The sequence below is a fragment of the Rhinopithecus roxellana genome, chromosome 20 (assembly GCF_007565055.1).
Source record: "Rhinopithecus roxellana isolate Shanxi Qingling chromosome 20, ASM756505v1, whole genome shotgun sequence".
Lineage (NCBI taxonomy): Eukaryota > Metazoa > Chordata > Mammalia > Primates > Cercopithecidae > Rhinopithecus > Rhinopithecus roxellana.
In genome coordinates this window covers 18,122,320-18,147,187 of record NC_044568.1, presented here as the reverse complement: position 1 = coordinate 18,147,187, position 24,868 = coordinate 18,122,320, and the positions used below count along the sequence as shown (strand labels likewise).

At 58.8% G+C, this 24,868-nt stretch overlaps 1 protein-coding gene across 1 annotated transcript; it reads left to right on the top strand.

Annotated features, from left to right (window-relative positions):
* Positions 1 to 19: 19 nt before the first annotated feature.
* LOC115895245 (N-acetylgalactosamine-6-sulfatase-like) lies at positions 20 to 23,953 on the top strand. The gene is made up of 8 exons (XM_030925186.1): positions 20 to 227; positions 16,103 to 16,226; positions 16,955 to 17,029; positions 17,786 to 17,888; positions 21,540 to 21,683; positions 23,028 to 23,094; positions 23,270 to 23,394; positions 23,746 to 23,953. Exons 1-8 carry the CDS (start codon positions 108 to 110, stop codon positions 23,936 to 23,938), a joined length of 951 nt encoding a protein of 316 aa, XP_030781046.1. The 5' UTR covers positions 20 to 107; the 3' UTR covers positions 23,939 to 23,953.
* Positions 23,954 to 24,868: the final 915 nt, after the last annotated feature.

The following is a 24,868-nucleotide window of genomic DNA, read 5'->3' as shown; positions in this document are numbered from 1 at the left end:
CTGGTCACGAGGCCGTCCAGGCCCCGCCCCGCAGCCCAGCCGGAAGGGCCGGCGGACGCTCGCTGGGTCGGCTCGCTGGCTCGGGCTCTGCGGCTCGGGTGGTTGCCATGGCGGCGGTTGTCGCGGCGACGAGGTGGTGGCGGCTGTTACTGGTGCTGAGCGCCGGGGGGATGGGGGCCTCGGGCGCCCCGCAGCCCCCCAACATCCTGCTTCTGCTCATGGACGACGTGAGTGCGGGCGGTGGGACGGGGCAGGGCCGGGGGGCGGGGTCGCGGGGGGAGGGGAGGGGCGGGCGTGGTGGGGGGAGGGGAGGGGCGGGCGTGGGGGGAGGGGAGGGGCGGGCGTGGTGGGGGGAGGGGAGGGGCGGGCGTGGTGGGGGGAGGGGAGGGGCGGGCGTGGTGGGGGGAGGGGAGGGGCGGGCGTGGTGGGGGGAGGGGAGGGGCGGGCGTGGGGGGAGCGGAGGGGCGGGCGTGGGGGGGGAGGGGAGGGGCGGCGTGGGGGGAGGGGAGGGGTGGGGGGGAGGGGAGGGGAGGGGCGGGCGTGGGGGGGGAGGGGAGGGGAGGGGCGGGCGTGGTGGGGGGAGGGGTAGGGGGCGGCCCCGCGCGGGGAGAAGGAGGGGAAGGGGGATATCCCCGTGCGGGGAGGGGGAGGCCCCGCGGGGAGTGGCCGTGGGGTCTCGTCGGTCACCAGGCACCACCCGCGCTGCCACTGTGCTGCGTGACCCGGCCAGCGACCTCCCTCGCAGGTGGGTGACCGGCGTACTGCCGGGCCCTGCCTCCCCGGTCTGACCTTTCCCGCCCTCTGCTGTTGGGAAGATGGGCGCGCAGCGTGGCCGCCTCAAAGGGAGGAAGGGGCTGCTCCTGCCGCGCTGCCTGAGAGCTGCGTCGCCCTGGGAATCACTCCCGCTATCTCAGGCCTCCGGGTCCCCCTGCTGGGCTCCAGTCTTACCTGAGGGCTGCCTTTGTCCCCTGGAGGACGCTGAGCAAAGCTCAGGTGTCCCGAAAGGCTGGAATGTCCCCTGGTGGGCAGGTGCGGGGTCAGGGGTCACAGAGCCGGCCTGGAGGCCTCCTTCCCTAACTCCTTGTGGGAGCCACCTGGAGATTCAGTAATGAGTCTGCCTGGGCCACGGGTCACCGTGCAGGACCCCAGACACACTTGGGTTCAAACTCTACTGTCTCCAAGCTGGGGGGTCACTTCCATTCTTGAGCCTCAGCCGCCTCCCCTGGGGGAGGGGTCACAGCTGTCCTGCTGTGCTCATGTGGTGTGTGAGGACTGGGACGACACTGAGTTCGGGACAGTTTTGGGCCGTCAATGCCGCTCAGCCCCTGTGTGCTGGCTGCAGACCAGCAGAGACCCTGACAGGGGCCTTCAGATCCACCTGTGCTGACCAGTGGGGGCCACGGGCCGCACGCAGGGGCTGGGCGGTTGTGGCTGTCGGAATTGGGAGGTGCTGGTCGTGTAAAATACACAGATTTAGAAAACTTAGTACAAAAAAAAGAATGTAAAATATCTCACTTAACAATTTTATTAAATTAATGGTTTTTTAGCATAAAGATATACCTGAAAAGATAACAGACACCATCCATAATTTCCCCACCCAGAGGTGACAGCCCTCAGCCCTGGGCAGCCCCTTTTCCATCTCATATGTCTATGTGTGTGCAGTGAGTGCTTTCCAGAGCCCGCTCTCCAGCCCCCAGGGGTCCCTGTGCTGACCGTAGTAGCCAGGTCTTTCTTAGTACTGAGTGCTATCTGCGTCCTAAAGTTACTTTGTTTCAGAATTTCATCCTTTCACTTTTTAAGTTCTCTGGGCTAGTGTAGATACTTTGTTTCAGAAGTTCATCTTTTCATTGTGTAAGTCCCTTGGGGCCAGCACAGCTTCCTTGGGTGAGCTGGACCCTGTGGGTGAAGCCTCCCTGTTCAGCCTCTGCCTTTCCTGACTTTCTCAGAGGACAAAGGGTTGTGTGAGGCGGGGCAGCTCATGAATAATTTTTTATGTAGAAGACTTGTTGAAATAATCTTTTGGATGTGTTGGGTTAAATAAAGTTAAGTTTGCATTTCACCTACTTCTGCTTTTATAACGTGGCTCCTGGTAAATGCGGAATTGCGTTTGGACTCACCCTGTGTTTCCATAGGACAGCAAGGGTTCAGGCGGTACAGGAGTGGGGTGTGGCTACCAGCGTGACAGGGGAAGCCGCGCCCACCTGAGGACCTGTCCTGTGGCCTCCTCCATGTGGTTTGTGGGGTCCTTTGGCAGCTGACGCCTAAAGAACCCCAGAGGAGCTCTGTGGTGGCCAGTAGGTGTACTTGCTAGAACTTTGTGATGCAGACAGCAGAAAATGAAGTCAAAGTGACAAGCAAAAGTGGGAATTCCTTGGCCCTCCTGACTCAACAGGTCAGGCTGCCTGGCGAGTTTCCCCTTTCGTGGCTCAGCTGTCTCTGAACTGGCACATCCTCACTCAGCCTGTGATGGTCCTAGGCAACTCCAAGTCACCCCCTGCAGTCAGCAGACCCAGTGGGAAGTTGGCTCTGCCCCTGAGTCATGTGAGCCTGATGTGGGTTTCAGCCCTGTGCCAAGCACACTGGGGGAGGGGCGCATGCTGACCTGTCCAGCCCAGGCCTTGGAGCCTCGGGCCTACCCCAGAAGGGAGACTGCCCCGATCATCTCATCTGCCTGGACCTAGCAGAGAGGGGGTTCCCTGAAGGGCCCATGGTGCAGCTACCAGGATGGGGCAGGGATGCTGGCAAGTGAGAGCCACAGAAGCTCGAGTGAAGCCCGAGTGCCCTGACGTGGCCCAGGGTGCAAGGGAGTCCTCATGGGCTGTGTTCTCTCCTCGGAGTCCAGGGCTTCCTCTGCAGCCCTGTCCACACCTCTCCCTGTGCTGTAGACCAGTTGTTTCTGCCAGGGCGCTGTTGTCTGAACCTGCAACAGGTCATTTGGGCTCTGGAATGACATGGGATCGTTTAGTGACCCACAGCCCTGGGCCCGCACAACCTAGTGTGCGTCTCTCAGGTTCAGATTTTGGAGCATGGCCCTCCATGGACCAGCTGCCTCCAGCCCAGTCTCCCCCTATCCAGTCCTCTGTGTCTGGGCAGTGGGGGGCCTGGACCCCATTTTCATCTGAGCAAGTGCAGTTTGAGAAAAGCAGTGTCCCCAAAACTAGCTTATTGCACACCTCATGGCCAGAAGCCACTCTCCAACTGGTCACACTGACCCGGCAGAGTACCACTGCCCCCTGCGTCGGGGCCAGAATGGGAGGCTGGGACTCAGGGATGAGGCTGGGACTCAGGGATGAGAGCAGCTGACAGGAGCCCCCACCTGTCCAGGGGAGCTGAGCCGACCAGGGCGAGGACAGGTCCAGCTGCACTCCCCAGGACGGCCCTTCCCTGGCCTTTCACTGGCCCACGGTCTGGCATGGCCTGGCTTCTCAGCACCCTGGGCACCTTGCTGCGGGAGCGACGAAACCTGCATGGCCCACTCTGCTCTCCAGGGTTGCTGGGGCCTTGGAGACAGGTGAGACCTAGTGACAACCTCCGCTCCGGCCCACACACAGCTCCTGCCTCCCAGGGCCAGCCGCGCTCTGCGTCTCCACTCCTTATTTGGAAAATAGGGTTAAGAAGGGTCAGCCCTGACCACAGAGGAAGTGGAGAGTCAGGGCCACCCAGGCCAGCTCCGGTTGCCACAGCAGCCTTGTTGAGCCGCCAGAGCCGGGGGAGGGCTGCTCAGCGCCCCTTGTTTGAGACAGACAAGCACTGGTATGCTTATCTTCATCATAATCCCATAGCAACCCGTAGGAATGGAATCTTTGTTTCTTAAAACTCTGAAATTCTTTTTTTTTTTTTTTTTTGAGACGGAGTCTCGCTCTGTCACCCAGGCTGGAGTGCTGTGGCCGGATCTCAGCTCACTGCAAGCTCTGCCTCCCGGGTTCACGCCATTCTCCTGTCTCAGCCTCCCGGGTAGCTGGGACTACAGGCGCCGCCACGTCGCCCGGCTAGTTTTTTGTATTTTTAGTAGAGACGGGGTTTCACCGTGTTAGCCAGGATGGTCTCGATCTCCTGACCTCGTGATCCGCCCGTCTCGGCCTCCCAAAGTGCTGGGATTACAGGCTTGAGCCACCGTGCCCGGCCAAAACTCTGAAATTCTTAAGGATACTGATCCATGGCTCACAGCTGTGCTCACTGAACATGGACAATCATTTGGGGGCTTTTAGGACTGTTTTTTTTTTTTTTTTTTTTTTTTTTTTTTGAGATGGAGTCTCACTCTGTCACCCAGGCTGGATTGCAGTGGTATGATCTCAGCTCACTGCAACCTCTGTCTCCCAGGTTCAAGCAGTTCTCCTGCCTCAGCCTCCCAAGTAGCTGGGACTACAGGCTCCCACCACTGTGCCTACCTAATTTTTGTATTTTTAGTACAGTTGGGGGTTTCACCATATTGGCCAGGCTTGTCTCGAACTCCTGATCTCAGGTGATCCTCCCTCCTCAGCCTCCCAAAGTGCTGGGATTACAGACGTGAGCCACTGCACCCAGCCAGGACTTTTTTTTTTTTTTTGAGATAGAGTCTCGCTCTGTCGCCCGGGCTGGAGTGCTGTGACCGGATCTCAGCTCACTGCAAGCTCCGCCTCCCGGGTTTACGCCATTCTCCTGCCTCAGCCTCCCGAGTAGCTGGGACTACAGGCGCTCACCACCATGCCCGGCTAGTTTTTTTTTTTTTTTTTTTTTTTTTTTTGTACTTTTTTAGTAGAGACGGGGTTTCACCATGTTAGCCAGGATGGGCTCGATCTCCTGACCTCGTGATCCGCCCGTCTCGGCCTCCCAAAGTGCTGGGATTACAGGCTTGAGCCACCGCACCTGGCCAGGACTTTTTTTTTTAAGACAAGGTCTGACTCTGTCACCCAGGCTGAAGTGTAGTAGCTCGATCACAGCTCACTGCAGCCTGAAACTACTGGGCTCAAGCAATTCTCTCTGCCTCAGCCTCCTGAGTAGCTGGGATTATAGCCGCCCATCACCACACCCTGTTAATTAATTTGATCTTCAATCACTGATACCCTTTCTTCCACTTGATTGAATTGGCTATTGAAGTTTATGCATGCGTCACATAGTTCTCGCGCCACAGTTTTCAGCTCCGTCAGGTCATTTAAGGTCTTCTCTACACTGTTTATTCTAGTTAGCCATTCGTCCGATCTTTTTTGAAGGTTTTTAGCTTCCTTGCGGTGGGTTCAAACATCCCCCTGTAGCTCAGAGAAGTTTGTTATTACCTTCTGAAGCCTGCTCCTGTCAGCTCGTCAAAGTCATTCTCCATCCAGCTGTGTTCCGTTGCTGGCGAGGAGCTGCGATCCTTTGGAGAAGAGTTGCTCCGATTTTTAGAATTTTCAGCTTTTCTGCTCTGGATTCTTCCCATCTTTGTGGTTTTATCTACCTTTGGTCTTTGATGCTGGTGATCTACAGATGGGGTTTTGGTGGTAGATGTCCTTTTTGTTGATGTTGATACGATTCCTTTCTGTTGGCTAGTTTTCCTTCTAAGAGTCAGGTCCCTCAGCTGCAGGTCTGATGGAGTTTGCTGGAGGTCCATGCCAGACCCTGTTTGCCTGGGTATCACCAGCGGAGGCTGCAGAACAGCAAATATTGCAGAACAGTAAATATTGCTGCCTGATCCTTCCTCTGGAAGCTTCGTCCCAGAGGGGCACCCGGATGTATGAGGTGTCAGTCAGCCCCTGCTGGGAGGTTTCTCCCAGTTAGGCTACACGGGGGACAGGGACCCACTTGAGGAGGCAGTCTGTCCGTTTTCAGAGCTCAAACACTGTGCTGGGAGAACCACTGCTCTCTTCAGAGCTGTCAGACGGGACTGTTTAAGTCTGCAGAAGTTTTAGTTTCTGCTGCCTTTTGTTTAGCTATGCCCTGCCTGTAGAGGTGGGGTCTACAGAGGTAGCTGGCCTTGCAGAGCTGTGGTGGGCTCCGCCCAGTTCGAGCTTCCCCTGCCGCTTTGTTTACCTACCGAAGCCTCAGCAATGGCAGAAGCCCCTCCCGCTGCCAGGCTGCCGCCTTGCAGGTCCATCTCAGACTGCGCTAGCAGTGAGCAAGGCTCCATGGGCGTGGGACCTGCCGAGCCAGGCACAGGCTATAATCTCCTGGTGGGTCGTTTGCTAAGACCGTTGGAAAAGCACAGTATTTGGGTGGGAGTGTCCTGATTTTCCAGGTACAGTTTGTCACGGCTTCCCTTGGCTAGGAAAGGGAAATCCCCCAACCCCTTGCACTTCCTGGGTGAGGCGATGTCCCCGCCCTGCTTCGGCTTGCCCTATGTGGGCTGCACCCACTGTCCAACCAGTCCCAAAATGATGAACCCAGTACCTCAGTTGGAAATGCAGAAATCACCGTCTTGTGCGTCGATCACGCTGGGAACTGCAGACCAGAGCTGTTCCTGTTGGCCATCTTGGAACAGAATCCCCACGCCCGGCTAATTAAGAAAAAGGTTTTCTTTAGTGATAGTGTCTGTCGGTGAGACCCAGGTTGGTCTCAAATTCCTGAGCTCAAGTGATCCTCCCCCCTCAGCCTCCCAAAGTGTTGGGATTACAGACAAGAGCCACTGTATCCTGCCCTTTTAGGACTTCTAAGGGGGAGAAGAAAGGTGGTTCCCGCCCATGGTGCGCTGTGGGGGTTCTAGATGTTCACATGGTCACCTGCTCACTGCAGGGAGGCTGTCCATGTCTGCTTTTCATAGCCAAGAAAGCTGCCGATAAATAATGGAAGAATGGGGTCAGCAGATGAGAGCTGGCCCAGCAGCCTGGGACGCTGTCCTCAGAAGGCCCATGTGTGGGAGGTTGCCCTCGGCTGGCATCTGGGAACAGGAGGTCCCCCTGCTGTTCGCTGCTACGAGCAGCTCACCTTGCCGCACTGTTTTCGCAGACACCACGATTTATGCCCAGCACCCTCCTCCTGGGCATCAAGAGTGCCAGGCAGAGGGGGTCACACCGCCAGCTCAGGCAAAAGCCCTGGGAACTGAGTCTCGCTCACACAGCTTCCCCGTCAGCATCTGGCACCTGTACTTGCAGCCCGAGCGTCTGTAAGGCTCCGGCTTGGGGAAGGTTCCAGGCTGCACCTGGTCTCCCTGGCCCTGCCCATGCCTTTTCCCCTGGCTAATGCCCTCCCCATTGTAAGTCATGGCAGTGAGTGGGACTGCCGCCGAGACCTGGGACTCCTCCCAGCGAGAGTGCTTCCCTTGCGGTATCTTCTGAGTCCGTGGTGAGCGTGGAGCCCACTCCCTCTAGCCCTGGGACTCCTCCCCTGCAGTATTTTCTGAGTCAGTGATGAGCGTGGAGCCCGCTCCCTTTACAGCATTTTCTGCTGCATCCATCCATGTTATTTGTGGCCTGGAACAGGTAGGAGAATGACCCAGGTGAGCATAGGCAGACCCAGATGCAGGCTCTGCTGACTGCCGACCTTTTCAGGAGACCAGCCCCACCTCGGGAAGCCTCAGGACGCAGCCTGCAGGGAGGGCCGGGCACATGGTGCCCAGTGTTCAGATGTGCGGCCTCACTCCCAGCCCGAAGGGAGCCCAGGAGTGGTCCTGGACGTGGGCAGACAGTGTAACGAGTGAAACATACTGCTCCCTCCCATCCCAGGCCTTGTGCCCCCGGCTTACCTGCCATTCTCTACTCTCTCACCTGGACTGGAGATGGCAGGAAGTGCAGAAGCCACCTAGGAGGATGAATCTGCACACGGGGAGGTGGAGGGCAAGGAGCTTTGGGCATGTGTGGCTGGTCCCCCTCAGGCTGGCCTCAGGGAACTGCGTTGTCCCGGCCTGCACTGCGGGTTTCTGCTGCCTCAGCGGGATGCACCTCACCCTGACGTGGGCACATTTGCCCACTGCGACTGTGTGCCGCTGAGCCCAAGGTCCCTTCTCAGCCCATGAGCAGCTCTGCGGGCGTCCTGCCCCCACTCCTCCCACCTCCCTTTCTTTCTCATAGCTTCAGGGGACACCTCTCTCCAGGTGCCTCCTTTCATTCCAGCCTCCGTTGTCCTCAGATAGAAAAGCCATTTCAGTGACTTCAAAATAAACCATCTCAGGGCTGGACGTGTTGGCTCATGCCTGGGATCTCAGCACTTTGGGAGGTGGAGGCGGGCAGACTGCTTGAGCTCAGTTCACTCAAGACCAGCCTGGGCAACATGGCAAAACTCCATCTCTGTCGAAAATACAGAAAATTGGCCAGACACGGTGGTTCGCGCCTGTAATCCCAGCACTTTGGGAGGCCAAGGCAGGTGGATCACCTGAGGTCAGGAATTCAAGACCAGCCTGGCCAACATGGTGAAACCCCGTCTCTACAAAAACAAAAATTAGGTGAGCATGGTGGTGCGCACCTGTAATTCCAGCTACTCAGGAGGCTGAGGCAGGTGAATTGCTTGAACCCAAAAGCCGGATGTTGCAGTGAGCCAAGACCATGCCACTGCGCTCCAACCTGGGTGACAGAGTGAGACTCCATCTCAAAAAAAATAAAATAAAATAAAATTAGCTGGACCTGGTGGCAGGTGCCTGTAGTCCCAGCTACTCAGGAGGCTGAGGTGGGAGGATCACCTGAGCCCGGAAGGCAGAGGTTGCAGTGAGCCAAGATCAAGCCGCTGTGCTTCAGCGTGTGTGTCAGAGTGAGACCCTGTCTCAAAAAAAACCATCTCAAAAGGGACCCAAAGCTGAAAGGGCCAAACAGAACTGTGTCCCATGAGACGTGGAGGGCCTTTGAGAGGAAAAAGCCCAGACCTGGCTCTGCTCTGGCACTCCACACATCAGGATGGGCCGAGGCGAGGAGCAGTCACCCTGCCAAGCTGAGCCTTACAGGCAGGGGCCGCGTAGCCTGTTATCCACCAGGGACGCTGATCAGTGCATCCAGACAAAGACCAAGGTGTGACCATGCAGACCTGGATGTCCGTCCAACCACTCACGTGCGCCCAGAGCGGCCTGCTGTCCTCCCGTGGTCCCTGGGCCCAGTGCCCATCCCTCCTGCCGCCAGTCAGCACGCTGCCGCTCCTGCCCAGGCGAGGCCTCCGCTCTGTTTAGACCCCGTCACTTCACACAGGCCCTGAGGCTTCTTGTTCTTTGACTTACCAGGACCCAGCGAGTCAAACACCCACCGGCCCTGACCCAGGAGTGTCAGGGGAGCCCCCAGTCCATCTGCAGAAAACCGGGACACCCGTGCTTCCTCCTTCTCTTGTAGCTGCTTTGCTGATACGGAATTCACTGGTGAAAGTGTGTGGGTTGTTTTTAGTGTGGTCTCAGAGTCGTGCGGCCACCACACATCATCACACCATCTTCGTCACCACGGAAGGAAGCCCCAGCCCTGATGGGGGTCACTCCCTTGTGCTCCCTGGAGCCTCTAGCCGTCCCGCTCCCCTTTCTGTCTCGAAGGATCTGCTTTTCTGACTGTTTCAGGTGAATGGAATCGTACGGTGCGTGGGCCTTGTGTCTGGCTTCCCCTCGCACGGGATTTCGGGGCTTCACACATGTCTGCATCAGGACTCCATTCCTTCTCGTGGCTGAGTCATGGTCCACTGTGCAGAGGGACCACGTGTGGCCAAGGCTTCCACCCATGGATGGGCATCCGGGTGTTTTCAGCTCGGCCGCCGGGGAGTGAGCTGCTGTGGGTGTTGGTTCATGCACAGGTTTCCGCGTGGACACACTTTTCAGTTCTGCTGGGCGTGCGCTGGGGAGGTGTTGCCGGGCCGCGTGGCCACCCGTGTGGCGCTGCCAGACCTTTCCTCAGGTGCTACGTGTCACATTCTTACACGCCATATGAGAGCTCCAGTTTCCAGTGAGTTCACTTTTTTTTTTTTTTTTTTTGAAGGCGGATTCTCGCTCTGTTGCCCAGGCTGGAGTGCAGTGGCGCGATCTCGGCTCACTGCAAGCTCCGCCTCTCGGGTTTACGCCATTCTCCTGCCTCAGCCTCCTGAGTAGCTGGGACTACAAGGGCCTGCCACCTCGCCCGGCTAGTTTTTTTTTTTTTTTTGTATTTTTTAGTAGAGACAGGGTTTCACTGTGTTAGCCAGGATGGTCTCGATCTCCTGGCCTCGTGATCCACCCGTCTCGGCCTCCCAAAGTGCTGGAATTACAGGCTTGAGCCACTGCGCCCGGCCGAGTTCACTTTAATGTTTTGTTTTGTTTGGTAAAAATCAGCCTTAGACAATCAACGATCAGACTCTGTTTGGTCCCTGTTGTGGTGAATTGTAGAGGCACCAAAGTGAACCTCCCTCCGGCTCTTTGAGCACCAGGGCCCGTGGAGCCTGTCTTGGGGTCGTTTGAAATGGTGGAAACTTTACAAAGGCCTAGATGGGCAGGTGAGGCCCACTCGGCCTCCAGGTACTGCCCTCCTCGAGGTCCCTGCTGTCCATGCGGGTGGCAGTCCTGCTCTGTGGGTGAGTCCCGGGGCCACTCGTGGCAGGAGGAGGCTGGATGGGGTGAATTTGGAGAAAAGTGGCAGTTTTTTTTGTTTTTTTGGGTCTCTGTCGCTCAGGCTGGAGTGTGGTGGTGCAATCTCAGCTTACTGCAACCTCCGCCTCCCGAGCTCAGGGGATTCTCCTACCTCAGCCTCCCAAGTAGCTGAGATTACAGGTGCCTGCCACCATGCCTGGCTAATTTTTTGATTTTTTATAGAGATGGGGTCTCACTTTGTTGCCCAGGCTGGTCGACGAAAGAGAAAAGTATTTTAGAGATTTAAAAAAAGAACCGTAGGTGTAGGCGCTAACGCACTTCAGAGCTGCAGGTAGAGCTGTTGCATTCCTCCTGAAGGCTTCGGCTCTGGACGGACGTGGCTGCTGCAGAGACTGCTCTACTAAGAGGCTTTCCCTCCCTGCCATCCAGCTGTGTCCACAGGTGTCCCACACACCAGGTGTCGGGAATGTCTTTTCACACCAAGTGGGCTTCTCAGTAACCCCCTGGCCACACCCCCATCTCACCCATCCCAGGAGCCTCCTGGGACCACACACAGGGGTCGGGAGCTTAACAGAAACCAGAAGCACGGCGGGTGCGGCGTTCACACCGGTAACCCCAGCACTTCGGGAGGCCGGGCGCGGTGCTCACACCGATAACCCCAGACTTTGGGAGGCCGGGCGCAGCGCTCACACCGGTAACCCCAGACTCTGGGAGGCCGGGCGCAGCGCTCACACCGGTAACCCCAGGACTCTGGGAGGCCGGGCACAGTGCTCACACCGGTAACCCCAGACTTTGGGAGGCCGAGGCAGGCAGATTGCCTGAGGTCAGGAGTTTGAGACCAGCCTGGCCAACGTGGCGAAACTCCGTCTCTACAAAAAAAAATACAAAAATTAGCCGAGCGTGGTGGAGGGTGCCTGTAATCCCAGCTACTCAGGAGGCTGCGGCAGGAGAATCGCCTGAACCCGGGAGGCGGAGATTGCAGTGAGCCAAGATTGTGCCACTGCACTCCAGCCTGGGGGACAAGAGCAAGACTTCGTCTCAAAAAAAAAATACAAAAAACAAAAAACCAGAAATGCATTCTCCCCTGGTCTGGAGACTGGAAGTCTGAGATCAAGTTGTGGGCAGGACCTCACTCCCTCGGAGACCTGCAAGGGACCCTGTTTCCCCCGCAGCTTCTGCTGGCCCCCAGCCATCCCGAGCCCACGGCTGTGTCTCCCACCTCTGACCCTGTTGCCACACAGCCGCCTTCGCCCTGTCTCCTGTAAGGACTGCAGTTGTATGGGATGAGGGTCTGCCCCCACATTAATGACCTCATCTTAATCATATCTGCAGCAACCCTGTTTCTAAGGTCATGTTCTGAGATACGCTGGGGCTGAGATTTCAGTATAACTTTTGGGGATTCAGTTCCAGCCATTAACACTGATGAACGGTGACTTATTTAACTAAATCTGTTGTTCCCACTGTCTCACCCAGTTTTAAATTTGCGTAATGGGTTATAGCCATAACTATTTCCTTAGGATAAACTGTTACAAGTGGAGTTGCTGGGCCATGATCTTTTGTTTTGTTTTGTTTTGTTTTGTTTTAGTGACAGGGTCTCACCCTGTTGCCCAGGCTGGAGTGCAGTGGTGTGACCATGGCTCACTGCAGCCTCAACCTCCTGGCCTGAAGTAATCCTCCTACCTCAGCCTCCTGAGTAGTTGGGACCACAGGTGCACACCACCACACCTGGCTGTTTTTTTCTTTTTTAGAGGTGGAGTCTTGCTGTGTTGTCCAGGCTGGTCTCAAACTCCTGGCTTTAAGTGATTCGTGCCTTTTTTTTTTTGACAGAGTCTTGCTCTGTCACCCAGGCTGTAGTGCAGGGGCGCAATCTTGGCTCACTGCAAACTCCGCCTCCTGGGTTGAAGCGATTCTTCTGCCTCAGCCTCCCAAGTAGCTGGTACAAGGTGCCCGCCACCATGCCCAACTAATTTTTGTATTTTTAGTAGAGACGAGGTTTCATCATGTTGGCCAGGCTGGTCTCGAACCCTAACCTTGTGATCCGCCTGCCTCGGCCTCCCAAAGTACTAGGATTACAGGCATGAGCCACTGTGCCCAGCCCCATGATTGCCTTTTAAGATAGGGTAGCTGCACTTTCACTAAGAGGTTGGCCAACTCCAGCCCGTGGGTCAAATGTGGACCCACCTGCTGAGCTTTTGTTGTTGTTGAGACAGAGTCTCGCTCTGTCGCCCAGGCTGGAGTGTAGTGGCGCAATCTCGGCTCACCGCAAGCTCCGCCTGCTGGGTTGAAGTGATTGTCCTGTCTCAGCCTCCTGAGTAGCTGGGACTACAGGCGCCCGCCACCACGCCCGGCTAATTTTTTTGTATTTTAGTAGAGACGGGTTTTCACCGTGTTAGCCAGGATGGTCTCGATCTTCTGACCTCCTGATCGGTCCGCCTCGGCCTCCCAAAGTGCTGGGATTTCAAATGTGAGCCACTGCTTCTGGCTCACCACCTGCTGTTTTTTAAACCCATAGCCAGGAATGGGTTTTATGATTTTAAATTGTTCAAAAAAACTAGAAGAATAGTATTTTGTGACATGAAAACTTATATGAAATTCAGATGTTGATGAATAAAGTTTTATTGGCACAGAGCATGCATGTCTGCTCGAATGCTGGCTGTGGCAGGGCTGAGGGGCTGTGACAGGCCCATATGGCTCACAAAGCTGAAAAGATTTGCTGTGAGGCCCTTTACATAATGTGTTTGCTGATGCCAGCTCTAAATATCTATATTTTGCATTCAAATTGGTTTCAAAAATAAATATACAGCTGGTCCTGAGAACGTGGTGGTGAATGCAGCTGGGCCTGTGAACGTGGTCATTGTGTTTAGAATGCAGTGTCTTTCCCAGGTGTTGTGTTTGTGCTGCGGAAGCTACTGAAGGTGGCCTGTAGAGGGCAGGGGCCCAGGCAGGCACAGTCACTTAACTGATGTCTTGGTTGGTGCCTGGAGCACCTCAGGAGGGAATATGTCCCTAGGGAAGGGAGACAGGCCAGGCGGAGGGTCTCGCGGTGCTGGCTTCCTCCAGGCTCCTGCCGAGGTGGGTGCTCAGGGAGACGGCTGGAGGATCCGAGGAGAGCCAAAGCCCCAGGTGGTGCCCTCCCCTCCTCCTAGAGCAAAGTCCAGGCCCACTGCCTGTTTAAAAAACACTTTTTTCAACAATACACACTGCGAAGTTAGAAGAATTTTCAGTGAACACCGGCCCTGCCACTCACCCCCGGAGTTTGCCGTGGGCGTTTGCCGTGCTGGCACCATCACCCCTGGCATCCCCCTGCCTCCGTGCTTCCTGCCCTGTGCTCACCCGTTCTCCTGCTTGGGGCTTTTATTGTAAAAAGCACAGAGCATCAAATTGACCTTGACAGCCACACCTTGAAGTGCGCCACTCGGCACTCAGTACATTCCCAGCGTGGCGCTGCCGTCCCTTCTACCTGCATGACAGCCGCCTTGAAGTGTGCCACTCGGCACTCAGTACATTCCCAGCGTGGCGCTGCCGTCCCTTCTACCTGCATGACAGCCGCCTTGAAGTGCGCCACTCGGCACTCAGTACATTCCCAGCGTGGCGCTGCCGTCCCTTCTACCTGCATGACAGCCACACCTTGAAGTGCGCCACTCGGCACTCAGTACATTCCCAGCGTGGCGCTGCCGTCCCTTCTACCTGCATGACAGCCACCTTGAAGTGCGCCACTCGGCACTCAGTACATTCACAGCGTGGCGCTTCCGTCCCTTCTACCTGCATGACAGCCGCCTTGAAGTGCGCCACTCGGCACTCAGTACATTCCCAGCGTGGCGCTGCCGTCCCTTCTACCTGCATGACCAGCCGCCTTGAAGTGCGCCACTCGGCACCTCAGTACATTCCCAGCGTGGCGCTGCCGTCCTTCTACCTGCATGACAGCCGCCTTGAAGTGCGCCACTCGGCACTCAGTACATCCCAGCGTGGCGCTGCCGTCCCTTCTACCTGCATGACAGCCGCCTTGAAGTGCGCCACTCGGCACTCAGTACTTCCCAGCGTGGCGCGCCGTCCCTTCTACCTGCATGACAGCCGCCTTGAAGTGCGCCACTCCGGCACTCAGTACATTCCCAGCGTGGCGCTGCCGTCCCTTCTACCTGCATGACAGCCACACCTTGAAGTGCGCCACTCGGCACTCAGTACATTCCCAGCGTGGCGCTGCCGTCCCTTCTACCTGCATGACAGCCACACCTTGAAGTGCGCCACTCGGCACTCAGTACATTCCCAGCGTGGCGCTGCCGTCCCTCTACCTGCATGACAGCCACCTTGAAGTGCGCCACTCGGCACTCAGTACATTCACAGCGTGGCGCTTCCGTCCCTTCTACCTGCATGACAGCCGCCTTGAAGTGCGCCACTCGGCACTCAGTACATTCACAGCGTGGCGCTTCCGTCCCTTCTACCTGCATGACAGCCGCCTTGAAGTGCGCCACTCGGCACTCAGTACATTCACAGCGTGGCGCTTCCGTCCCTTCTACCTGCTTCCGAACATTCCGCCCCAAGAAGAAACCTGTGCCCAGCAGCAGGCCCTCCCCAGCACCCACCCCCAGCCCCGGCAGCCACTCAGCCACTTCCTGCCTCTGCGGACCGGCCTGTTCCAGAGGCTTCCCACGAGCACATCACAGCCCGTGTGGCCCTTGTGTCTGCTTCCTTCCCTCGCGTGAAGCTTTCCAGGGCTGTGCACCGTGCGGGACGTCCTTCGTTTTGATGGCTGGGTGGTGTGCCGTGGTACGTGCGTGAATGTCCCGAGACATAACATATTACCACAGTCCGGGTGGCCTCAGACAGCAGAAATGGATTCTTGCTGGATTCTGGAGGCCAGAAGTGTAAAATCAAGGTGTCAGCCAGGCCCCCCCATCTGGGTCTCTCGAGGAGGGTCCTTGCTGTCCCCTGGCTGGTGGCTGCACCACTCCAGTGTTGGCCTCGGCCTTCACCTGGCATCTCTACTGCACATCTGCATCTCTAACTCCCAGTCATAGGACTGAGGGCCCACGCTCATCCAGCGTGACCTCATCTTAGCTCGCTACATCTGCAAATACCTTACTTCCAAATGCAGCCACACCCTTGTAGTACACGCGGGCCACACTTTGTCCTCCACTGATGGGCGCTTGGGATGCTCCTGCCTTTTGGCCACTGAGTTGCGCTGCCCTGGACACTCGTATGCAGGTCTGTGTGTGGACATAAGTTTCAGTCTCTCGGGTGTACAGCTAGGAGTGGAATTGCGGCGTGAAACTGCAGGGCCACACGGTAACTAGGCTTTTGGGGGACAGTTACCGCTTGACTTTGAAATCTAGGTTTGTACAGACATACGAGGGCGTGTGTATTTATGTTGAAAGTAGACGCACGTGTTAGAGGCCATCTCCCTGTGAGCATGCAGATGCTGGTGTCAGGCTGGGAGGAGGCAGACGGACGCATTCCCCACGTGAGGACCAAGCAGAAGTGGAGGCGAAAGCCAGCGTGGGCTGACCGTGGAGTGGCCCCATTGTGCACGCGCGCAGGCGCTGCTGGGGCTTGGCCAAGCTCTGCCGCTGGCTGGGGCACAGGGTGGCGCTGGCTCCCACAGTCTCCAACACGCTCTTGGCATCACGGGCAGCTCCCAAGCCAGAAGCACCAGCTGCAGAAGGTGCTCATTTCTCCTCCCCATGCTCTTCCCTGCAGATGGGATGGGGCGACCTCGGGGTGTATGGAGAGCCCTCCAGAGAGACCCCAAATTTGGACCGGATGGCTGCCGAAGGGATGCTTTTCCCAAACTTCTATTCTGCCAACCCTCTGTGCTCACCATGTAAGTCAGCGGGGCTCTCACTCCCAGAAAGGGGTGAGCCCAGCAGGCCGAGGCCTCCCGGATCCTTCCAGCCCTGACTCTGAGCAGCCACATCAACCTTGTCTACTCCAGGGAGGGTGGCAGGTGGGCTCAGGCCTTTCTCATCAGGTCCCAGCCCGGCTCCGTGCTGTGTGGGGTGCGGCACCTGCTGGGTTTTCAGGGTCAAAGTTGCGGTGTTGTTGGTGGCTGCTGTCCTCTGTTTCCCAGAGTCGAGTGCTGTGGCCACCTGGGGAGAGGCGCTGCAGTGTGGCTCCATCTCAGGGTACCTGGGAAGTGGGGGTCCCACTTCCTCCCTCCCCGGGGAGAGTCTCTCCTGCTGGAGACGAAACACGTGGTGTTGATCGTGAGGAAGAAGGGAAGGCAGTGTACGGGCCGGTACTCAAGGATGGAGGCGTGTGGACCTGCACACCCAGTGGGTGTCCCGGGAGCCTGGGAGAGGAGACAGCGTCTTGGGGACAACGCGGAGCTGCAGGGCCCAAGGGCCACGTGTGTTTCCAGTGCATTGGGTGCTGTGCCCCACCCAGGTGGTGGAGATGCTAACAGGGATCGACAGGCGTGGCAGCCCCTCGTAAACCTGCGCCGGCCTCATCTGTCACGCATCCGTCTACCGGTGGGGCTCTTGCTGACGAGCGTGTGGGTCTGAGCTGCACCCTTCTCATCCAGTTTCTGTTTCTGTCACCTCCACATAGCCAGGGCGGCACTGCTCACAGGACGGCTGCCCATCCGCAATGGCTTCTACACCACCAACGCCCATGCCAGAAACGGTAGGCTGCCTGCCGCCGCCTCCAGGGACCCCCCTCGGGGTGCAGGGTTGGGCAGGTGGGGTCCGGGTGGTGCCTGGGTCTCCGGGACTCAGGTGGAAATGAGGGCTCCCCCTAGCTGGTTTCCTTCCCTGCCCTGGCCCAGTGGGGATGGAGCGGAGGGTGCCCAGTCCGGCACCCTGACCCCAGAAGCTCCCACTCCCCAGGCAGGTGAGCCACACACTTACAGGGAAACTGGGGCTGTGGTGTCAGCAGCAGTTCTGGAATGTTCTGGAATTGCTGTGCTCGAGGGGTTTGGATGGGCTCCCCAGGGGCATCTCATAGGGGAGGTGGGATTTCTAGTGGCCTTTGAGGAAAGGGAAGGACGGGGGAGGCAGGGGTGGGACAGTGAAGCGTCATGTGGCGTATTCCAGAGATCCCTGGAGATCAGGCAGGCAGGAGGCTCAGGGAAGGCGCTGGGGGGCACAGAGTCTGCTCCGTCCCTGCCCTCTGGTGATGGCACTGGCTCTGAGGGGTGCCTGGAAAAATCTGGGAAGTTCCATGCCCTGTAGATGCAAGGCCCCCAGGCCCAGCCTTTGACCCCGAGGGTCCAGTGTCCTGTTAGGATGTGTGGACGCAGCCCCCAGGCACAGCTTTTGACCCCAAGGGGCCAGTGTTCTATTAGGATGTGTGGATGTGCAGCCCCCAGTGTCCTGTTAGGATGGGGGTGGTGGCAGCTTCTCGGGGTCTCCTCGGGCTCACCCAGCACTGCTCTTCCAGCCTACACGCCGCAGGAAATTGTGGGCGGTATCCCAGACTCGGAGCAGCTCCTGCCGGAGCTTCTGAAGAAGGCCGGCTACGTCAGCAAGATCGTCGGCAAGTGGTGAGTGTCCACTCATGCCTGCCCGGGCGTCCTGCTCCACCCACTTCCCGCCTTGGTTCCAAGGGACATGGCCACAAGTTTCCAAATGAGGAAGGCGTCTTGGGTGGGAAACGGCAGCTGATTCTGGGTGTGTTCAGGTGTCTCCAGCGTCCCTGTGCAGGCCAGCAGGATCTCAGGTCAGCAGGCTGGGCCCGCAGCTGCGAGTGTCTTGCAGCGTCGGACTCCACAGGCCTGTCGCTGTCGTCCCTCGTGTCACGGCCCGCAGCATCCGCCACCACCACCCCCCGGCTGCCTCTTGCCACGTCGTCCTTGGAGGGGTCACGTCGTTACACATAGGAGCCATGGCGGAGGAGCTGCCTGTCTGCCCCAGAGGCCTGTTGGATGATGAAAGCTCTGGTCTAAACCACAAAGGAGCCACAGGAAGGAGAGGAACAGCCCAGCAGTTGATGAACTCCTAACACGACGAGAGCTCGGGTGCCACACAGCCCCCAGGCCGCAGTTTCAGGCGCACAGAATGTTTCATTTCTTTTACTCCCTGGGATGCCTGAGTGAGCCTGGACGGTTGGGTAGAGTCACCTGCCCCCCGTTGCTCTCCAGCTGTTGGAGTGTTCCCCGCCTGTCAGGCCCGCATGCCTTCTCCTTCAGGAAGCCCTGGCTGCTTTCCCAGCCTCTGTGATCCCCGGTCGGCTGCCTCTGGCTCCTGCCGGCCGCCTTCGGATGGATGCTCCTTGGATATGGATGGTCATGGCAGCCGGGAATCTGCTGAGCTTGATGACTGGATGAGGAGGACCCAGAGGCTGCCTAGGGAGCACCTCGTCCCTCTTCAGACGAGAGGAAGCAGCCTGCCTAGCTGAGCTCTCAGAAATCACAGGGCGGAGCCGATGGGCACAGCAGCCTCGGAGCCTCACACAGGGAGGTCGGGCCCCACGCGGCCTGCGTCGTCACTGAGCCAGTGCCAGGGGCCATCACGGAAGTCAGCCCCCGAGGTTCACTGGAGCGTGACAGGGCTGTGCCAACAGGAGGAAGAGCCGGTGGCCTCTCCAAGTGACAAGCCCCACAGTGACTGGAGCTCTCCACCTGGCCTGGCAGCTCTGTCTTGGGCCCACGGCCTCCTGTGCATGGTCATTGGTGCAGGTGGCAAGAGCTAGACAGGGAGTGGGTCTCCACAGAGGCCTCGAGGCTCCTGAACAGCCATCAGCGGGAGAGAGGGGACCCCGAGGAATGGGAGCAGGAGCCACACAGGCCCCAGAGCCACAGGCTCCTCCCGGGCTCAGGACTTGGTGCAGTGACTGGATGGCCCGGGGTGGGTCCTGCAGTGGCTGCTTGGTCAGGGGGGGGTCCCCATCCCAGCAGGGTCCCCTCTCAGGGCAGTAGGGGTGTTGTCAGCCGTAACTCAGACTTCCCTGAGGCCCCTCACCTGGACTCAAAAAGAGGCTGCTTGATCTGCCTGAAGCCACGCGGGGGTGCAGGGCAGGGACTTGAGTCCCAGAGGGCTGCAGACGTTCCCCGCTCCAGGTCACCTGCTGGCGAGTGCCAGGCCCCACTGCTGCTTTGCGACAAGCACGTTGAGCCAACAGCTTAATCTGTGTGGCATCCTGCCCGTGTGCTTTCGCTGAGCAAGGCCTTTGCGCTGCAGTCGTGGATGCACGAGTGTCCCCTGTGGCTGGGTGGTGACCTGCGACGTGGACACACGAGTGTCCCCTGTGGCTGGGCGGTGACTTGCGGACGTGGACACACGAGTGGCCCCTGTGGCTGGGCGGTGACCTGCGATGACGCACGAGTGTCCCCTGTGGCTGGGCGGTGACCTGCGGACGTGGACGCACGAGTGTCCCCTGTGGCTGGGCGGTGACCTGCGATGTGGATGCACGAGTGTCCCCTGTGGCTGGGCGGTGACCTGCGGACGTGGATGCATGAGTGTCCCCTGTGGCTGGGCGGTGACCTGCGGACATGGATGCACGAGTGTCCTCTGTGGCTGGGCGGTGACCTGCGATGTGGATGCACGAGTGTCCCCTGTGCCTGGGCGGTGACCTGCGGACGTGGATGCACGAGTGCCCCTGTGGCTGGGCGGTGACCTGCCTGGGGTGTTCAGGGATGACGGGGTGCTCTGGCAGTGGGCCCAAGTGCTGAAGACCCGAAGGAAACAGGCCGGAGTTGGCAGCCAAAGGAGCTCTGAGGTCACAGAGAGGTCCATGTGTGCTTACCTGAGAGAGGATATGCAAGAGGCAGCTCAGGAGGTTCTGGGTGCAGAGGCCATGTCCAGGGAGGCAGCCACTACAGAACCAGCCAGAGCCTCAGCTACGGCCATGCCAGCCTCCTCGCTCACAAACAGGGAAACCAAGGTCCAGACAGACGGGCTTACGCGGTGTCCAGGTTTTGTTGCTGGCTGGGTTCCATCCAGCCTCCACCTTCCAGCCTGGCCTGCCTTCAGGGCCCCTTCTGACCCTCCCCCAGCCAGTGACCGAGTGCATCCACAGTGGCCTGAGACCTGTGTGCTGGGTACAGAGTCCCCGTGAGCATTCAGGCTGGGGCCTTCCCGACCCTCCACCAGGGCCAGCCCCACATGTGGCTCAGAAATCTGCTTCAGAAATGCTGCTTTCAAAGCCGTAGCTGCAGAAGATTTTCCTCAGATGACACGTGACTGACGTGAGACCCGCCCGCGGCCGTGCCTAGAAGCCACCTTATACCACCTCTCCTGCAGCCCGTTCTGAAGAGCAGCCACAAGCTGGATTCCTTCCAGGACAAGAGAGGCTGTGCAAGGAAACCCGGACAGCTGGCCTGGGGGCTGGGGCAAGTGGGCAAAGAGGTGTGGCCTGCAGGACTGCTGTGGACTGGAGGACAAGAGATTAGGTGCCCCCAGAGGGAAGGCGCCTGTGGGTCTGTAGGGGGTCGTCAGAAGGGGAGTGCAGGGCGGGGTCTGGAGGGTTCCCACGGGCCTGGGGTGTGATGCCTGGCGATGGCCATTCCAAGCAGGTGAACCCTGGTCCCAGGAAAGCAGTTGGTGGAGGTCACCATTGTGGCCACACTGCCACGTTCTCTTGTCATCACTCCAATCCCTGCCTCTGCCAGGGCCCTGGGGATGTGGGTGCAGCTGGCAGGCCCCAGGGCTCCCGCATGGCACAAAACGCCCTGCCCAGCCGTCATCCCGGGGCCGTTGCCCTGAACTGGGAGACAAGACTGAGTGCCTCGGTGTGGGAGAGACCCAGTAATTACCTGGCAGGAGATATTTTCTGCCCTGGAAAACCCAGAGGAGAAGCACTTGGGTTCGAGACACAGGCTGTGAAACTTTCCTGGGAGTTCAGGAAAAGTGGAAGGAAGGAGCCGGGGCCCTGAGGGGCACGTCAGGCGGGTTCCAGGCGACTGGGAGGCTCCTCACGATGCACCACCCTTCACGGTGCCGGGAACCCCGGCCGCCACTGTGCCTGCCGCCCTTGGTTGTGCCCAGACGCTCTGTGGGGGAGGCAGGCGGTGCCAGCACCCTCCTCGGGGTGAGGCTTTGGTCTTTTGTCCCTGCCGTGCCCAGGCATAGCCTATACTCAGTGCTGGAGGGTGCTCATCTTACCAAGAGTTTTGTGAAGCTGGAGGATCTGTCGCTCAGAATTTCAGAGTGTCCCCACGTGGGGTCCCTGAAGTGTCCTGGGTTCCTGTTTCCAGGCATCTGGGTCACAGGCCCCAGTTCCACCCCCTGAAGCACGGATTTGATGAGTGGTTTGGATCCCCCAACTGCCACTTTGGACCTTATGACAACAAGGCCAGGCCCAACATCCCTGTGTACAGGGACTGGGAGATGGTTGGCAGGTAATGGAGCCCCACCCCCTCCCCCCCACATCCTCAACTGCTGCGCCCGGCGTGCCTGCCCCCGTCTCTAGCACTGGTGGCCTCAGGCTGCTGCTCACGAGGGCTGGGCTGTCCCTGGGTCCCCGGGCACCGAGGGCTTTGGTTTGGGGGCTTCTGTCACCAAGTTTTGCCCCAGAGCCTGTGAGACTCATGCCTGGGGTTTCCCACCTTTTCAAGGTCGTAGATCCCTTTAGCCATCCTGAGAGAGGAAGGCCCCCAGCAGAGTGAGCCCACACAGTCTGTCCTAGCTGTCAGGGTACTGCCCATGTGGTCCACGGGTGGGGAGGCCGGCTGTGCTCCAGACGTCCAGGGACATGGGCAGGACAGGAGGTGGGACGAAACCCCACTGGGAGCCACACCAGGAGCAAAAGCCACTGTCCGGACGGAGCTGTCCTGGTACCCGGGCATGGGGGCAGCACCTCTGGACACGGCAGCACTGGGTTAGGGCCCCTCGTCTTCTGTGAATTTTATTTTGTTTAATTTGACTCCTCTTGGCAGAAGCGCTCATTTGTTACGTGGCGGTGGACCAGAAGTGGCACCAGCTTGCTGCCTTTTTCTAGATAGAGCTCCTTGGAGGTGTGGGAATTGCCCCACGCAGCCCCCATTTGAAGTGTGCGGTTCTGTGGTTTGCAGTAGTCGCAGGCTGGGACAGCCAGCACTGCAGCCGTTTCAGAACAAGCCCCGTGGCCTGAGCGGTGGCTCCCAGCCCCAGTCCCAGCCCCGAGCGACCACAGCCGCCTCACTGCCTTCACCTTGGTGTCGCGCCCTCGGCCCCGTTCCCCCATCTTCCCACATGGCAGGTCATCAGATTCAAGACCATGACCTGGGGGAGCAAGGGACGTGTCCAGGTTGGTCTGTTCTCTGAGTGGACATTTCATTTCCAGGCTTCCTTTTTTTTTTTTTTTTTTTTTTTACCCCCGAGACAGGATCTCGCTCTGTCTCCCGGGCTGGAGTGCAGGGGCATGATCTTGGCTCACTGCAACCTCCGCCACCCGGATTTAAGCAATTCTCCTGCCTCATCCTCCCAAGTAGCTGGCATTACAGGCACACACCACCATGCCCAGCCAATTTTTGTGGTTTTAGTAGAGACGGGGTTTCACCATGTTCGCCAGGCTGGTCTCAAATTCCTGACCTCATGATCCACCTTCCTCGGCCTCCCAAAATGCTGAGATTACAGGCATGAGCCATGACGCCGAGCCCCAGCCTTCTTTTAAATCAAGCCCATGGCTTTGCCTGTGAAGTCGGTGAGAAGGGGACTTTCTTGGCCTAAATTCTGACGTCTGTCTGGATCTGTGTTCTTTTCAGATACTATGAAGAATTTCCGATTAATCTGAAGACGGGGGAAGCCAACCTCACCCAAATCTACCTGCAGGTGATGGGGGGCGGGGACCGCAGCCGCCTCACCCTATGGGAGGCAGGGGGACGGGGACCGTAGCCACCTCACCCTGTGGGAGGCAGGGGGACGGGGACCGCAGCAGCCTCGCCCTGTAGGAGGCGTGGGGAGGTCGGCCTGAGGCTGGAGGAGGACGGTGCGACTCTCACCATAGGAAGCCCTGGACTTCATTAAGAGGCAGGCACGGCGCCACCCCTTCTTCCTCTACTGGGCTGTCGACGCCACGCACGCACCCGTCTATGCCTCCAAACCCTTCCTGGGCACCAGTCAGCGAGGGCGGTGAGTCCCGGCTCCAAGGAGCACAGACCGCGCTGGAGGCCCCAGCTGTGCTCGATGACTCCGGAGATGGGACACTCAGTACTGTGGCGCTTAGTGCCTATTATGTAAAGGCCAGAGCAATCCCCCCCCCCCGTTTGAAGCCGTCCACTGGCCTGGGATCAGCAGCAGAGGAGGGCTGTGGTGGGGGTGCCGGCTCTGACCTTCATAAGCCACATAATCTTGAACTGAAGCCGTTCCTCTTCCGGGAAGAGGCCGGCCAGCTTCGCTGTCGTCTGTGAAGTGAAGATTTCACGTACTCCGTGAATCCCAGTATGCCGTTGGCTGCCTGATCTGTTTGTCTCCGTCCCCCAGGTATGGAGATGCCGCCCGGGAGATTGATGACAGCATTGGAAAGATGCTGGAGGTTCTCCACGACCTGCACATCGCGGACAACACCTTCGTCTTCTTCACATCGGACAACGGCGCTGCCCTCATTTCCGCCCCCGAACAAGGTGGGTGCTCGCCGTCGGTCCTCGCGGTTTCCCCGCAGCCAGCATGTCGGTGAGGAGCAGCTGGACTGGCTGTGAGGCAAGAGTGGCTTTGAACTTGGGGGTGGGGAGGAGATGACACAGGGGTGAGGGTTTGTCTTGGAAAGGGCCGACGCCTCCCGAAGGGTGACCCTAGAGATCGGAGGCTTTGGAGGCCGCATGGAAACAGCAGGGCTGGTGGAGCGGGGTGTCCCTGCTGAGGTGGGGGCTGGCACCCAAGACCCCCAGCAGCCCTGGGAGTGTGGCCTGAACCTGGTCACCCGGGGGCCGGGCCGCCTCCATGAAGGTGGGCTCCCGCCCCCACCACCCCAGTGGTTCCCGGGATGGAGCTTCAGCCGTTCCCCCACTTGGCACTGATGAATGCCTGACCCGACCCCAGCGCCAACAACCCTGAACCCGCCTCTTCCCAGACCACGCTGGGGGGCCCTGCAGCCTCCCAGACCACGCCGGGGGGCGGGCCACAGCTTCTTCCCTGACCACGCAGTGGGGGCCCCGCAGCCTCATTCCAGACTGCAGAGGGGGTCCCTGCAGCCTCGTCCCAGACCATGCTGGGGGGGCCCTGCAGCCTCGTCCCAGACCATGCTGGGGGGGCCCTGCAGCCTCGTCCCAGACCACGCGGGGGGGCGGGCCGCAGCTTCTTCCCTGACCACGCGGGGGGGGCTCCGCAGCCTCATTCCAGACCACAGAGGGGGTCCCTGCAGCCTCGTCCCAGACCATGCTGGGGGGGCCCTGCAGCCTCGTCCCAGACCACGCGGGGGGGCGGGCCTGCAGCCCAGCATCCTGCGGGGAGAGGAGCTTCAGGATTTGAAGTGATAGAAATCAGCACAGCTGGAAGCCAAAAGAGAAACATAGGCTCCCTCGTGCCACGTCCCACCAGATGACTCCCCTGGGTGAGCCTGGCTCTCGTGCAGGTCCTCTGGACAGCTCCATCTCCCACCCACTGGAGT